At 55.8% G+C, this 13,768-nt stretch overlaps 6 protein-coding genes across 6 annotated transcripts; 3 read left to right on the top strand and 3 right to left on the bottom strand.

The window, feature by feature from the left end:
• Positions 1-222: 222 nt before the first annotated feature.
• TRAVEDRAFT_68139 (uncharacterized protein) lies at positions 223-1,677 on the top strand (the record flags this gene model as incomplete). The annotated part of the gene is made up of 5 exons (XM_008034629.1): positions 223-597; positions 652-765; positions 813-971; positions 1,022-1,055; positions 1,478-1,677. The coding sequence occupies 5 exons, from the start codon at positions 223-225 to the stop codon at positions 1,675-1,677; spliced, it is 882 nt and encodes a 293-aa protein (XP_008032820.1).
• Positions 1,678-2,068: 391 nt separating this feature from the next.
• Positions 2,069-4,629, bottom strand: TRAVEDRAFT_138945 (mitochondrial intermediate peptidase). The gene is made up of 4 exons (XM_008034628.1): positions 4,071-4,629; positions 3,498-4,014; positions 2,782-3,447; positions 2,069-2,730 (listed from the first exon to the last, which is right to left on the bottom strand). The coding sequence occupies exons 1-4, from the start codon at positions 4,590-4,592 to the stop codon at positions 2,105-2,107; spliced, it is 2,331 nt and encodes a 776-aa protein (XP_008032819.1). The 5' UTR covers positions 4,593-4,629; the 3' UTR covers positions 2,069-2,104.
• A 278-nt stretch (positions 4,630-4,907) lies between these two features.
• Positions 4,908-7,338, bottom strand: TRAVEDRAFT_138942 (uncharacterized protein). Its single transcript, XM_008034627.1, has 7 exons — positions 7,151-7,338; positions 6,986-7,084; positions 6,765-6,918; positions 6,485-6,701; positions 6,111-6,334; positions 5,838-5,969; positions 4,908-5,774 (listed from the first exon to the last, which is right to left on the bottom strand). The coding sequence occupies exons 1-7, from the start codon at positions 7,312-7,314 to the stop codon at positions 5,082-5,084; spliced, it is 1,683 nt and encodes a 560-aa protein (XP_008032818.1). The 5' UTR covers positions 7,315-7,338; the 3' UTR covers positions 4,908-5,081.
• Positions 7,339-7,535: 197 nt separating this feature from the next.
• TRAVEDRAFT_25518 (DUF1754-domain-containing protein) lies at positions 7,536-8,202 on the bottom strand. Its single transcript, XM_008033629.1, has 4 exons — positions 8,100-8,202; positions 7,840-8,050; positions 7,684-7,788; positions 7,536-7,622 (listed from the first exon to the last, which is right to left on the bottom strand). Exons 1-4 carry the CDS (start codon positions 8,177-8,179, stop codon positions 7,608-7,610), a joined length of 411 nt encoding a protein of 136 aa, XP_008031820.1. The 5' UTR covers positions 8,180-8,202; the 3' UTR covers positions 7,536-7,607.
• Positions 8,203-8,388: 186 nt separating this feature from the next.
• Positions 8,389-9,899, top strand: TRAVEDRAFT_68135 (DUF1751-domain-containing protein). The gene is made up of 6 exons (XM_008034626.1): positions 8,389-8,670; positions 8,730-8,896; positions 8,952-9,069; positions 9,128-9,339; positions 9,390-9,530; positions 9,580-9,899. The coding sequence occupies exons 1-6, from the start codon at positions 8,446-8,448 to the stop codon at positions 9,770-9,772; spliced, it is 1,056 nt and encodes a 351-aa protein (XP_008032817.1). The 5' UTR covers positions 8,389-8,445; the 3' UTR covers positions 9,773-9,899.
• Positions 9,900-10,121: 222 nt separating this feature from the next.
• TRAVEDRAFT_68134 (uncharacterized protein) lies at positions 10,122-13,437 on the top strand (the record flags this gene model as incomplete). The annotated part of the gene is made up of 12 exons (XM_008034625.1): positions 10,122-10,386; positions 10,441-10,485; positions 10,545-10,696; positions 10,754-10,953; positions 11,005-11,112; positions 11,161-11,977; positions 12,026-12,260; positions 12,319-12,416; positions 12,471-12,575; positions 12,628-12,756; positions 12,808-13,112; positions 13,174-13,437. The coding sequence occupies exons 1-12, from the start codon at positions 10,130-10,132 to the stop codon at positions 13,435-13,437; spliced, it is 2,715 nt and encodes a 904-aa protein (XP_008032816.1). The 5' UTR covers positions 10,122-10,129.
• Positions 13,438-13,768: the final 331 nt, after the last annotated feature.

Genomic DNA, 13,768 nt, shown 5'->3' with positions numbered 1-13,768 from the left:
CAAAGCCAACCGCGCCTATTACCTATCGGGCGTCAGTGGCCACCATATACCGTCGAGTTAACCGTTGCGTTCTCGATCGTCCTCTCTCCATCCACACGTTGCTCTACGATGCTACACACCCCCGAGATCCAGTCTTTGCAGCGGACTCAAAGTCGCGCAAGGTCACTAGCAGCGAAATTCGCCTCTCGAGCTCGAGCCAGTGCCCCAAGCTCGTCATGCGAAATGCTCACCCAGCTGCCCTTGTCTTTTCCTGTACCTCCTCCCCTACTTCCCAAACTACTCCGTGCGGGAGTCAATGGCGCCATCGCGGAACGTGTATCTGCCGCCGTTGCGCATTCCATTCAACGCTTGAAGGGCGTCTTCGAGATCGACTACAATCGACGACTCATCGCGATCCGGTCCGACACTGCCCTCCTACGGGGTCAAAATACCCTATCATTCATCCCTGCGACGTATACTGCAGTCTACCGAAGAGCTGTGTCCAATTGGTCGTCGTACGTCCTCAACGTCCTAGCACCCCGGGTCCTACGAGTGCAAGTGGCTAGCAAGCAAATCACCGCTCCAGTGAACGCGCCACGGCGAAAACCTTTCAACCAGGTAAGTGCTGCTCCATATATGCATATGCGTCCCATGTTGCTCAAAAGGCCACAGGAGGCAGTGCCGAAACTTGAACGGTTCTTTGAGCAGAATGCTTTCCCGTCACGGCTAGAGAAGATGGAGTTGGCTACCGAAAGCAATATGGAATACAGACAGATACACGTCTGGGTATGTTGATCCTCGCAACATCCTCTATGTAGCTCATGTCTGTTTAGTTCCAGAACCGCCGGAGCCGCTTCAAAAAAGAAGGGAAGGTGCTGCCGAAATCGGTCCAGCGGGGGACACTATTGGAAGAGCTCGAAAACACCGTCGTCGAGTGCCTTCTTCCCGCTTGCCCTGAGGCTGTCGATGATGATGACAATGATGCGCCTCTTGTACGTGGTGCAATACTCGATACGCGGTCTACGACTTACCTTTCATCTAGGTGACCAGTTGCGAAGACGTTGCCTACGTCTCTGGTCCGTCCAACTTGGGTTTACCCCTGGAGCCTCCGTCGCATGCGTTCCCCGCCCCTTATCCACCTCTGTGCGCATGCGATCCATTCCCCGTTGCGCCTGAAAGGCGAGCATTCGCAACTCCGTGGATACGGGTATCATCTTCATCCACGAAGCCCGATCGCCCCGCCCCCTCTATGCGGGAGTTGATTACGCAGTTCGCAGGTCTATCGCTTGCTGGCTCGTCCGAACTAGACGAACGCACTCCTGCTCATGCCTCGGTCCGAAACTACGTGGGCTTCACTACACCGTGCTCCCGTGCACCCCATCCGGCGCTCGTTGCTAGAAGCCGCCGCCCCGCTCGAAATTCAAGCCGGACATCATGTCAAGCATCCTCCACTCAACCCTGTGCCCGCAATCTCAATGAATTTGGCTCCGCGGCTCAGCTATCGGGCCCGCTTCCGCAACGAAAGAAGCGAACACTTCCCCGTCGCTTTCCGGCACGACCGCCGTCGCTCGCCCCTTCCCACCCCTTCGCTCTATCACAGACGTCTTCTTTTCCTACTGCCAGTTCACCCTCATCTCGAACTTCGTCGAGGGTGTCTTCAGGCGCGTCATCGTCTTCACCATCGACTGGGTCGAGTAGCGACAGCGAATCTCCGATCACCACACCCGAGCTTGCACCCATCGCTATCCCACTCGATGCCATTCCCGGATGGAGCCCAGACGATACGGGCGTTCTCAAGAAGGACATAACGCATATCCTCACGCCGTGGGATGCGTTTTCATCGTTGGACACACTTCATTGGGGTTCCGATCTGGTCAAGATAGCCGAACTCGCACAGGAGACGGACGAGTCACCTATATGGATATCAAGACGCTGAGGTGCCGCCTTATAATCTAGTTTTTCGTGCATCTATACTTCTTGCTCTGCTCTTTCAAGCTACCATCGCTATGTACTGTCTAACGTCAATGCTCCCCTTGCTTTCGGCTATCTTTATCGCAGCTTTCACAACCTTGTACTGTATGTGTATCATGAGGATTATTTGTATTCGAGAACATGTCGTTTAATGTCAGTGTCTATCCGAAGCGACCTCGTCTTCGATTTTCCATCTTCCCACTTCGGCCATAGCAGCGCCATCGCCATTCGATAGCTGAGGTGAACCTAGCAGTGAGCCAACCATTCCCCAGCAATCCCTGCCTCCCCCGTATCGCAGGACTTCTCCCTTGAAGTGTTCGCCCACATCGCGATCGAGGGGGTTCTGCGAAAAGAGTACTCGCCAGACTCGGGAAGCAATTGCGCGATCGAAGAGATACGAGTAATATGTTGCACCATATCCGAAAAGATGCCCGAACTGTGTCTGCCATGACGTCCCAGGAACGTAAGGGACCAGTCCGCGTTCATCGTACAGTCCTGCTAGAGCTTCTGTGGAGTCAAATTGCGAGGAAAGGACGGTAGGGGAATGGTAAATCTGGTCTAGCATCGCCAGAAGTATTTGCGTGTGTGTGTCGATCGAACGACAAGGATCCTCGTGATGAAGACCGTTTGAGCGCTTTCCGGGTGTATCGTTACGATCAAAGAGGGAGAGGACGGCCGGTGAATTCAAAAAGTGTTCCATGAGAATAGAGGGCAGTTCGACGAAGTCGGTAGCGCAGCGAGTCCCGGAGACGTTCTGGTACTCTGTTCGCCCGATCATAGCTAAGAGCTGTCAGCAACATATACGACAATCAGCTTCAAGCATGTACGCACAATGCATCGCGTGCCCCATTTCGTGGAAGAGCGTCAAAACTTCGTGCCATTCCAGGATCGTAGGTCCGCGGGCAGTGGTGGGCCGCATGAACTCGCACAGAAGTACAACCACAGGTAGTTGATATATCGCGTCCTGACGAGGCAACCGCACGTGTCGCTCGGCCTCGAATTCCCGCGAAAGTTGCACGACGTCCCGGTCAGGTTCGTCAGCGCGTCTCAGATCGCCTTGTTCGTCGTCATCGTCTGTCCGCCGAGAGCAGCGGACGGTGTAGTGGGCCGCGCCTCCGGGTTTGCCAGCGCGCGTGAAGAGGTCGGCGTATATCCAACCCAATACGCCTATCTCTTCGTCAATGACTTCAAGCTTCCGCACGTCCGCGTGCCAGACCTCGCCCGGAGACGGTTCCGAAAGCCGCAAAGACACGCCATAGAGCGCTTGAAACAGTCTGGAAAGAGCCATGAAGACGGTACCGAGAGTGAGGGAGGGTAGAGAAACAGGAGGAGCAGGCGGCTCGGGAGGGCAATAGAAGTCGCGATCCCACGCTTGGATGGTAGGGAACGGGGCAGTATGGAAATGGGCCTGTTTCCGTAGGCTAAGCGTCCGCAGAGCGCGCATGGCATAAGGTCGAGTGTGATCCATCAAAGCATCCAGAAAATGTTGAACGTTTTCTACACTCAAGTATCAGTATCGTCGTAGGTGGATGCTGACAGGTACTCACCGGGAGACTTTGCCATTTTGTCCGCTAGAGCCATGTGTGCATAACTTTCCTTCCCGACCAGCCGAGCAAGCTCTCCACGCACTCGCAAGAGCCGCTCTAGCAGTGCTATTTGCTCCGGTGCACTGTAGTTTGCCGCCATATAGACCTTCCTCCGGGGCTCCTCGGCTGGCGCAGAACGCATGATCATTTGAGCCTGTAGCGAGCCAGGGTAGACGAGAAGATCGCGCTTGGTAACCTGCGCTTGGAGGCGAAGTCGAGCACCCATACCCAAATCCTTCACGCCTTGGAGCTCGGAGTACTGGATTCTTGCTGGAGGTCGCGGTGCAGCAGTCTCATTCAGGAATTGGCGACCGAGCACAAGAATTTCCGTTGAAAGTGCGACGAAGCGTTCTCGTTGCGCGGGAGGCAGGTGAATACCTGACTTCTCGAAGTCGCGCCAGAATATCAACGCAGTTTGGTAGGCCTCCGGACTGAGGGATTTCACAATCTCCCGATCGGAGAGGACGACACTCAACACCTGCGCACCGGGCAGTTCAGTTTATTGGGATGTGGATACATACTGGAGTTGCGTACTTCGTAAAGGCCAACATTGGTGTTTAGAACATTCATGAACTCGCATAACTTCTCATAAACCTCGTCAGCGCTCTGAACCCACACAGGGTCCGGGTGCGCGTTTCGTAAGAGCTCCGCGAGGTCTATGATGCCACAGAGCATGTCGCTCAGTCTATCCAGGTTCTTCACCACCTTGAACAACTCGTCTCGCGACTCTCGGGCTCGAAGTATTCGCTCCGTAAGCAGGTGCGCGCGCCGAAGCGTCGAGTCCGCGAGGGCATTGAACGCGGCCGGAGTGGTGAGGATACGGTGACCGAAGATTCCGGTGGGAGAAGTGACCTTCTGCGGGGCTTGTGGGTAGTCGAAGAAGGCTATGAGGTTCGTGTCGTCGACGGACGCGGGCTGGATGGCGGATGTGGTGGCTGAGCGCAAGAATGAGGGCGCGGTTCTCCTTGACCTCTGCTCCGCGTAGAGGCAGCCACGGAAGCGGACGGGTCGTGGAGTTGGTCTAGGAAACGCATGTCTGGCCGCCTTCGCGAGCATCCAGCGAGCAGGGGAGGTGGTGAGAAGTCGAGAGACGAGGTCGCGGACCCGCGCTGGACGAAACCCCAAAAGAGCGTACTTGCTCTCTCGGTCATCCCCGGCATCTGCCGAGCATGCATATCATACGTTTTCGGCGCTTCGGGCCATCCACCCAGGCGCGGCCAGTCGTGGCCATCCCTTTGGTCACAGGAGCCCAAGGAGGATTCGCGCGCGATCTGCGCTCCTGGTAGTTGATGATCTGCTCATCATGGACGCCGACGCTGGAACGCGAATAACTGGATTGGATGCGTGTAACTACTAGATGGGTCTACGAGAGCTTGCGATTACATGACCATAAGTACCCGGGTGAGCGGTAGCGGTTCAGAGAGCTGTATATGTGTATAGAAATGGGTGCGAGGCTGCGAGGATGCGAGTGTAGAGGATGGCGTGCGTTGGCAGGATAGCAGGAGCAAGATGGAGTAAACAAGAGGGGACGCAGTGAGGCAGGACTCATGACTCGTCCATGCTCGATGTTGGCGACAAGCTGCCTCCGATGCTCTTCTCGTAGAGCTCATCGGCATTGGAAGCGCTGGCAGATGCGGATGCGGAAGGTGTCGTCGATGGGTAGCGGCCGCCGTTCCCATGCATCTCATCCGACAATTCATCGCGTTGGTGCTTGTCTAGTGACGGCAGCTGGACAGCGTCGGAAGCGGGAGGGATACCGTTGGGTGCGGCGATAGGTCCTGGGATGGGCTCGACAGCGTAGTACCAGAACTTGCTCTTCTTCTTGCCCGCTACAGCTTCTACAGCCATCTCCGTGGGCTTCATCGCAGCGGCGCCGTTGATCTTGATCTTTAGGCCGCTACCTGCCTTCTCTGGCTGCCCAGACGTATCACCGGAGTTTCCGCTGACAGCGCTGTCATCTGTTTTGGCCCGCTTTGGTGGTGGTGGAGGTCCGTCCAGCAGTACATCCACTGGGGCGCCCAGCCGCGTTGAGCGCCGCTCTCCTCGCCAGTCACCCCATGGATCTTGAGCCCCCTTCGCGCTGCCGTTCGCGGCGGAGGTTCGGGTAGACCGACGAGAGCCTCCCGCAGTAGCACCCCGGCGGGAGCTGGTGTTCTCCGCCTCGTCAAGGTCCATGTGGTCATCGTCATAATCGTCGTCTTCTGGTTGTGATTGGTATGCGTATTCGTCTCCCTCTTCCTGCGCGGGAGAACACCAGTCAACACACATACTTCCCACAGAGTCGGGCCGATATATACGCACATCACTCGGAGGGTTGTTCATGTAAGCGTAGTCCGGGCGTGTTGTCCGCCGACGGGTGCGAGTTTCCCTCAACTCCGCAGACGCGATAAGCATGTTCCGCTGCTGGATCTTCCGCTGAGCCTTTTGGATTCTCTGTATCGCCGGCCCCAAGAGTTAGTCACGTGAATCTCGACAAATTGCCAGTAAAAACATCGACTGAGGCAGGAAAGATGCATCCGATCGCGGCGCGTGGCACCAAATATCACTAGTCTCAATGAACAGACGGAAACTCACCGCTAGTTCGTTGTCAATAATTTCGACTCTGTCCTGCAGAGCCTTGAGCAATGCGAGATGGGCGGTCTCAAGCTTCGACTTGCGCTCTCCGGCTTTGGGTTCGGAAGGTGCGCCCGCCTTCACCCTCTCTAGTATCGTCATGAATTCCTCACGCGTCGAGGCTATGGTCTGGAACGTGGCTGTGATTTTCCAAGGGTTCGTTGACATGTAGACCCTGGGTGAATCTGCCGAAATTAAGCGACCCGTTAGTAACGGTTTTAAACGCAATTCGATAACAGCATCCGCAAAGTGCCGGCAGTCCGATACGACCCTGGGCCGCATAGGCTGCAAACACCTGCAAATACCAAAAATCGTCCGAACGCCACCAAACTCACCGTCAATGACCCAGTAGCGTTTTCGGTCCTTGTCCTGGCCGAGAGGGATCAATTGTAGTCGTTCTTGGCTCTGCGGGTCGCCGGGAGGTGGTGGTAGGGCGGACGCCTCGATCTTCTTGTGCTTGTTGTGAATGACGCCCCACGCACGGTCGATCACTGCCTTGATCTCCAGGCTATAGCAGAGCTGCAGCTCCACCATTTGGCGCAGTATTTTGAGCTGTGGGGGAGGTGGTGGGGATGGAGCGCCGCACGGAAGGGGTGAGAAACGGGACAGGCGCACCTTCAAGTCCCAGTCCGCAGCGAAGAACCCTTCGGTCATGCTCGGGAACGGGTCCACGTTGATCTTTAGCGCGTCGTCCCAGAAAACAGTGTGCTCCGGGGTCTTGAAGTACTCCTGCAGCAGAGCCGCCACAGTTGTCGATATAACATCCGAGCTGGAGATTGCGCCACGTCGGTAAAACGTGTCATACACGCCGAAGGAGGGGTTGAGACCATGCGCACCTGAGATTACGCGTCCCCGGGCGCAGGTTGAGCACAAATCGCGAGAGTATCTGTGTCATGATCGGGTTGGGCTCCGGCGACAACAGCGCCTCCTCGAAACTAGTGGTCGTTTCCTCTATGATCAGACTGGGTTGTTCAAGCTCGGATTGAGATATCCAGACGTACTCCATGGGTGAATTCAGTCCTTCGACCTTCCCTCGCATGTTCGTGAAGCGACATATGAAGCCATATACAAAGAGAGACTCCCAGCGGTCCGAAGGATGCTTCGCGTTTGAAGGTGGGCAGATGTGGCCCTTTTTCTCAGAAGATTCAACAGGTGCGGGCTTCATGGTGAGTGTCGTGGGTGGAGAAGGTGCATGGACGAGTGAGAGTTGAGGTGAGGCACAGACTGGCGCCGCGAGTGGTCACGTTTATAGTGCCGACATCCTTATATTCCGTCATATCTATCGAACAAACACGGGGCAACAGAGTTATCTAGTTCAATACCAATTTCCTTCCCCTGCCGACGAGATGCGGCGCGAGATATTCGCAGACTAAGACACGAGGTAGGTAGCAAGCAAGCGATGTATTTCCACGGCGACACAGAAATACAAGAGGAGAATTGTACATGATTCGACGCGTCTTATCCTGGTCCGACCTGCGCGGTGACGTATGGTAAGCCCACTGAACACGAGTAACGCATCAGACTGGAGACATACTTTGGGGATGTCGTGGTGCTCGCTGAGGGCCTCGAGCTTGGAATTGAACTCGTTGACGCGGTCCTTGTGGGTCTTGTTCGCCAACCTCGCGACCTTCTCCGCAAGCTGAAGGGCAGAGTAAACACTTGATCGGGTAGAAAGTCGCAGATAGCGCACCCTCTTCTTCTGCACCTCCTCGAATCTCTTCTCAGCGGCGGTCTTCCGGTCACTAGTGCCCACGATCGCAGGGGAGTTGCGGCCACTCCCGGAGGGAGTGCCCGCATTGACATCGTCCTCTTTGATAGCACGCTCCAGTGCCTTCAACCGATCCTCGCCAGGAGAGATGGCTCTCTCCTTGTCCTTGTCCTTTGACTTGGATTTCTTCTTCCTTTGTGTGCGTAAGCGGAAGGGTAGGACTGGGCAATGTGGAGGCTCACTTCTTCACAATCCCACCATCGGTGACCCCTCCTTTGAGCTTGAGGGAGCCGCCAGGGCGGAAGTCGTAGTCCGAAGACATGGTCCGCGGGCGTGGTGGTCGTTCAGGTCATCAAGCTGGGGAGTCACACGTCACACACACCGCGCACAGAAGTGAGGCGTGACAGACACGCCCTGGGCGCGTCGCAAACCGCAGACTCCCGCTTGAGTCGTCGTCCGAGCTCATCCAGGTCTCCCTCTCCCCTCGGCCTGGTCCTTCTCCTCGCTGTGCAGCCCTAACTGCACCCGTCCTCCCGCTACTGTGCCATATACTCGTGAATGACTGTTTGACGATACTGCTCGGAAATCATGGCTATCCTCTCCTCCGCCCCGCTGCAATTCGTAGCTTCAATACCCCTCGCGACTCGGGTGATCACGGCCGCGACCATAGTTCTGTCCCTCTTCTACTACTTTCTCAGATGGTCTGGGACTCAGGTCACAGCCTTGCCATGGCTTGTTCTCCTCCCGGGCTCGAGTATCTTCTACCCGTGGACGTTCTTGACGTCCGCATTTGTTGAGAGTACCGTCCTAGAGGTACGCGCAACCTCATTCTCATACTTTGCCTTGGGACAGGTCGCTGACGACTACTGCAGCTCATATTCACGCTTATCACCATACCCCCATCTCTGCGATACCTAGAGCGGCTATGGGGCGCAGTAGAGACCGCAAAATTCGTCGTCGTGACCATCACCGTCTCGAATATCATCGCGTTCGGTCTGAATTGGTTGGAGTACGTGGTGTTGGGATATCCCGGTCTCCTGTGAGTCATTTGGACATTTACCACAAACGTCGGCTGAGCATGCTGGTTCGATTAGCTGGGAGCAGGCATATCACGGGCAAATGGCGCTGCAAATTGGTGTGCTTGTGGCGTTCACCCAGATCATACCTGAGCACCAAGTCCAACTGTTCGGTGTGATCAAAGCGAGGGTCAAGGTAAGGGATGGCAGACATATGCGGTACCAGTTTGCATCCTCATCAAGTTCCCTGTCAGACGTTGCCTATGGCATACGTGACCTTCTCGACGGTCATGTGTCTTGTCGGCTTCCAGTGCCCGTTCATCGTTATCCAGTTCGGATGGCTGGTGTCGTACCTTTGGCTCCGATTCTACAAGAAGAACTCTGGGGAAGTCTTGAGCGGAGGACCGGCGTACGGAGACCGCAGCGAGACGTTCGCCTTCGTCAGCTGGTTCCCTCCATTCATCCAGTGAGTACCATGCATTCTACCTCCGCGCACACCACTCATGTGTCGTTCAGCGTTCCCATCACCCTGCTTGCGAACACGGCTTACACCATTGCGAGCAAGTTCCATCTCATCCCGGTCGGAAACATCGACATAGAGGCTGGAGGGTACAGCCAACTGCCTGGCGGCGCACGCGCAGAAGCTGAAAGAAGACGGTACGTTGATGTATTCCCTGATGGCGGACGCTTTACTAACATACCGCAGTGCTATGGCGTTGAAAGCACTCGACCAGCGCGTGGCGTCTGGTGGATCATCACCCGCGCCGCCGCAGAGGGGGGCCAACGGCTCTGTCTCGCGCCCCGGCCCCTCTTCATTGAGTGAAACCCCGGCGCCCGCAGCAGCAGTTGCAGATACCTCATCAAAGGAGTCGTCGGATATTGCAGAGGGGGGTCGGTAATATGTGTTCTCTCTAGCTTTGCCTCGTAATTGCCTACACTCTACGTTTCCGGTGTATCTATACGAGCGCCTAATGGATCAAAACGCGTCGCGACGCGTCATGCAGCCCCGTCGAAGGGCTTCCTCTCTCCGAACTCTGCTTGTATGTGAAGATGTTATATACGCATAGAATCTCAGTAGACTGGAACGAACACATGATTCACTCCTTCAGATCATTCACTGTGGCTTGGGGCGCGACAAGCGCGACACCTGGGTGCTTGAGGCGCCCGATACCGTTCGGCAGTGCATCATCATGGGCGTCTAACTATGTACACTTGGTTCCCGCAGTCACTGTCCTCGCTGGTGTAACGCTCTCCGTATGGCTCGCCGTCCCTCTTCTGGCTCAATTGGTCTGGCAAACTCCCCTGAGATACCGCGTCGTAATGGCTCCGCGAGTTTCAACACCCCCAAGCGCGACTCCAACCATCTTGGCGAGGCTGCTCGAAGACCCGCCCCGCGCACTGCATCCTCGTCACAGAAACTGGACAGCTCAGTCAACTTCAACGACATTGACCCCGATGACCTGTTCACGAAATATACCGTCTCCGAGATTCGGACAGTGCAGCACCGCCTGAGGTAACTCATCGCGTTTACATGTGGCGGGAATACTGGAACCAACCTGGCACACAGGGCTGAGGCGGATGCGAAGCAGGAGGAGCTGCGGCTTATGGTTGGGTGCGTAAATTCGGCATGTGTTTGCCCGGTAGTGTGCTAAGGGCTTAACGAAAGGACAGGGAACGGTACCGGGACCTTCTGCAGGCCTCGACGTCTATACTGGCTCTCGCGAAATCCTCAACAAATGTGCTTGAGGCCCTAGAAGAGATGCGGGACACCGTGCACTCTATCGCCCCCTCACGAGCGCCGAAACGTGCAATCAGTGGTGAAGGTGAGTCCGCATCCACCCCACAGTACTGCCGTGCTAGTGTTGACGCTACCGGTTCAGACAAGCACCTACAAGCATTGCAGTCCTTGTCAGCTCATGTCAAGTTGCTTCTGGATGCACCGGAACACCTCTGGCGTTTGATGGAGCGTAAATCGTACCTCAATGCTGCCTGGCTCTTCCTGCTCGCCCGTGTGGTCCACAGAGCGCTCTCGCAAGATGAGGATGACCAGAGTTGGCATGCGTACGGAATTGACGTCTCGGTATGCATACATCTTTGCATATATGCAGCATGCTGAATTGCGTCGTGACAGGAGCAATTGCCGCTGGTGCAACGACAATGGGATACCATCGCGCCATTCCGCCCCCAAATATCACACAGGGCGACGCTGTTTCTGAGGGAGCCGAATAGCACACCGGGGGTGCGTACTGGTCTACCGCTCCTACGACGCATGCTAAACGTATGGCAGGAGGTCTGCGCAACACTCTTAACCCTTCACCTCCTTGACGCTCGACCGATTCCGGACATGTTGTCCATATACCTAGCGCAGCGAACGAAGACGTTGTCAGGGCTGCTAACTCGCAACGCCTCTACGTCCTCTAATGGCAACTCAGCGGACTCCAAGCCGAACGGCAAGACTCCTCATCGACCACGGAAAGTCGTGGTCAAGGAGGCCAAATGCAATGCAGAGACGGTCTTGGAGGCAGTATCGCGCACAGTAGGCACGGCGAGACTCATGTTCGCGGACGCCCCATTTGGCGACTCGTCTTTGATGAAGGCGGCGCTACATTTCTTCCAGGTTCCTACCGACAGTCTAGCCCAACTGCCTCCAGAGCTGCAGTTGTCCACGCAACTGCTATTGTCATCATTGCCATCTTCGAGCCATCTCCTTCTACTCCCACAGAACGTTCGTGCCTACAAACCCTACGTCGATAACACAGCGCTCCTTTCGTCTAGCCTGCAAACCCAACTACAAGACAAGCTCCGAGCCTGGTTCAATAAGGCGCTACAGGAGCTTCACGACGCACTCGCGGATTGGTTCTCCCCTTTGGAGTCCATACAAGAAGTGTGGAGCGTGCGCTCTGCGCTGCTGCAATGGCTCAATGGCGCAGAGGGCCTTGATCCATCTGAGCGACAAGAACTCGAGTCTGTCATCAACGCTGCGTCCCTAAGCCAGGCAACGGCCGTTTGGAAGACCGCATTAGGCCGCCTTGAAGCCTCCTTCCGAGGCGCCATCGCGGCCGCGACGACTGCACTCGCGGAAACTACTGACGAACATATACTCGGTAAGCCAACTCGTCCGACCTGACTTACAGGCAACTGACGGACCACAGATACCCAGCCTATCACACATCTATTGCAGGCTCCGCCTATACCAACAGGCTTACAGGCCGGTGCCCACAGCGCTGCTATGGCCGCTACCCAGTTCGCGAAGTACAGGTCATCTCTACGGCAACAGCTCAACGGGCGCACGCCCTTGGTGGAGTCCGCGCTGGCCACCCTTGAGCGTTATGCTTCCGAGATCCAAGAAGACCTCGCTGCGATGCAGAAGTCGCTTGACAACAAGACGTGCGTCACTGCATGCTATGAAGAGCGGCCTGATTTTGACGGTGCTTCCCTCTTGCAGCGATTTAGTTCAACAACTATCAGATGCGTATCGGGCAGACGCGGAAGCTGTCTGCGGAACCGTGTGCTCAGTACTGGAGACTACAGTTGCTGGAGAAGGTCGGTCGAACAGTGCTACAGAGCAAGTTGATATTAATGCCTTTGACTGCTCAGAACCCGTGCTGAGGATTTCGGTATATGTCGGCCGGATATCACAAGAACTGGTTACCTCTTCGCACTTCTTTACACAAATCGGTTGCGGTGAGGCGGCAACACGACGTAGGCGCGATCATACTTCCCGCCCTCGTCTCATGCTCACCAGTGCTTACAGGATTCCACGAACGTTTGACTGCGCTGGCTTTCAAGCTCATGCAGGACTGGCGCGAACGGACGGTTTCCAAAGTAGTACTAGGCGACTTGGAAACTAGCCGGTTGTCTGATCCTCGTAACCCATCCAAAGGTGCGAACACCAATAGATGCGCACCTACCGTCAAATTCTGACTTCGCGCAGGGGACGCGATTCTGCCCAGTCGACCGTCAACAGTTCTTACAGAAGCTTTGCTCTCTCTATCGTCCGAGATGCAACAGCTCGGTACCTGTCTAGACGATGACCGTCGCCAACGACAAGTCGGCTTGACGGTAGAGCGGTTCATCGCTGCTTTCCTAGAACGACAAGAAATCCTGCCTCGACGGCATGCTGAAGATCTCCAGTCTCTGTGGGATGCAACGTTCCTCCGTCGGCTCGCACGACTATGGGAGACGACTGCCAAAGACGTACTTGAACGTGTAGATGCCAACATCGCGCGCTGGTGGGAGGTCTGTTATCTATTGTTGGGACATCGCCTGGGCTCATTCCACTGACGTCGACCCTCTGCAGCGTGATGATGCCAAGATACCACCACAGCCCGACATCGACGCATCGACGCAGGAGTTCCTCACCAAGACGCAAGTTCTGCTCGCACCGCTTCTCCCTTCACGCGCGCCACAAGGGACCCGGCCCACCAAGAAAGCAGACAAAGCCTCGAGTCTGCTTCTCTTTGGCACGCCGGGGGTCGAGCAGGGTTTCGAGCCGGCCTTGGAACTCGTAAAAACGCCCCCACGGTTTGGCCTGCTCCTCGTTGGCGGCGCAGCTCTCCGATAGATATACCTGTACAGCCGGATATACACTGCCAGACTAGCGCTCTCACGCTTGACATAATGCATCTCACTCTTTCTCGTGCGCCAGGTGCAGGCTCCCGGAGGCGAACATATAGTTTGCCGCAGTCTACGAGAGATCGCCGGTTGCAAACCTACTTTCATGTTTATATTTGGTGAGTAGCCTTGGGCACAGTTCGCCGTCGGTATGCCCCGAAATAACATAGCGCCCCGACCGACTAACGGGGAAGTCAATCTCTTTTTTTTTTTTTTTTTTTTTACGGTGCTAACCTAGATAGTGCCTCTGGCACCTGTTCTAGGCTATTGCAGGTTTAGGG

The sequence above is a fragment of the Trametes versicolor genome (assembly GCF_000271585.1).
Source record: "Trametes versicolor FP-101664 SS1 unplaced genomic scaffold TRAVEscaffold_1, whole genome shotgun sequence".
NCBI classification, from domain to species: domain Eukaryota; kingdom Fungi; phylum Basidiomycota; class Agaricomycetes; order Polyporales; family Polyporaceae; genus Trametes; species Trametes versicolor.
The sequence above is the reverse complement of the archived record's forward strand: the minus strand, read 5'-3'. Positions and strand labels throughout refer to the sequence as shown.

Excerpts from the sequence above, each read along its gene's own strand:
- TRAVEDRAFT_138942 (XM_008034627.1), bottom strand. The coding sequence starts at position 7,314 with ATGAAGCCCGCACCTGTTGAATCTTCTGAGAAAAAGGGCCACATCTGC. Across the intron at positions 6,919-6,985 it reads CCGGGGACGCGTAATCTCAG|CTCGGATGTTATATCGACAA; the intron begins GTGCGCATGGTC and ends CGCAATCTCCAG. Across the intron at positions 5,970-6,110 it reads TTATTGACAACGAACTAGCG|AGAATCCAAAAGGCTCAGCG; the intron begins GTGAGTTTCCGT and ends CCGGCGATACAG.
- TRAVEDRAFT_25518 (XM_008033629.1), bottom strand. The coding sequence starts at position 8,179 with ATGTCTTCGGACTACGACTTCCGCCCTGGCGGCTCCCTCAAGCTCAAA. Across the intron at positions 8,051-8,099 it reads GATGGTGGGATTGTGAAGAA|GAAGAAGAAATCCAAGTCAA; the intron begins GTGAGCCTCCAC and ends ACGCACACAAAG. Across the intron at positions 7,789-7,839 it reads AGGAGGTGCAGAAGAAGAGG|CTTGCGGAGAAGGTCGCGAG; the intron begins GTGCGCTATCTG and ends TCTGCCCTTCAG.
- TRAVEDRAFT_68135 (XM_008034626.1), top strand. The coding sequence starts at position 8,446 with ATGGCTATCCTCTCCTCCGCCCCGCTGCAATTCGTAGCTTCAATACCC. Across the intron at positions 8,671-8,729 it reads TTGAGAGTACCGTCCTAGAG|CTCATATTCACGCTTATCAC; the intron begins GTACGCGCAACC and ends CGACTACTGCAG. Across the intron at positions 9,070-9,127 it reads TGATCAAAGCGAGGGTCAAG|ACGTTGCCTATGGCATACGT; the intron begins GTAAGGGATGGC and ends GTTCCCTGTCAG.
- TRAVEDRAFT_138945 (XM_008034628.1), bottom strand. The coding sequence starts at position 4,592 with ATGCTCGCGAAGGCGGCCAGACATGCGTTTCCTAGACCAACTCCACGA. Across the intron at positions 3,448-3,497 it reads CAAAATGGCAAAGTCTCCCG|AAAACGTTCAACATTTTCTG; the intron begins GTGAGTACCTGT and ends ACTTGAGTGTAG. Across the intron at positions 2,731-2,781 it reads AATGGGGCACGCGATGCATT|CTATGATCGGGCGAACAGAG; the intron begins GTGCGTACATGC and ends GACAGCTCTTAG.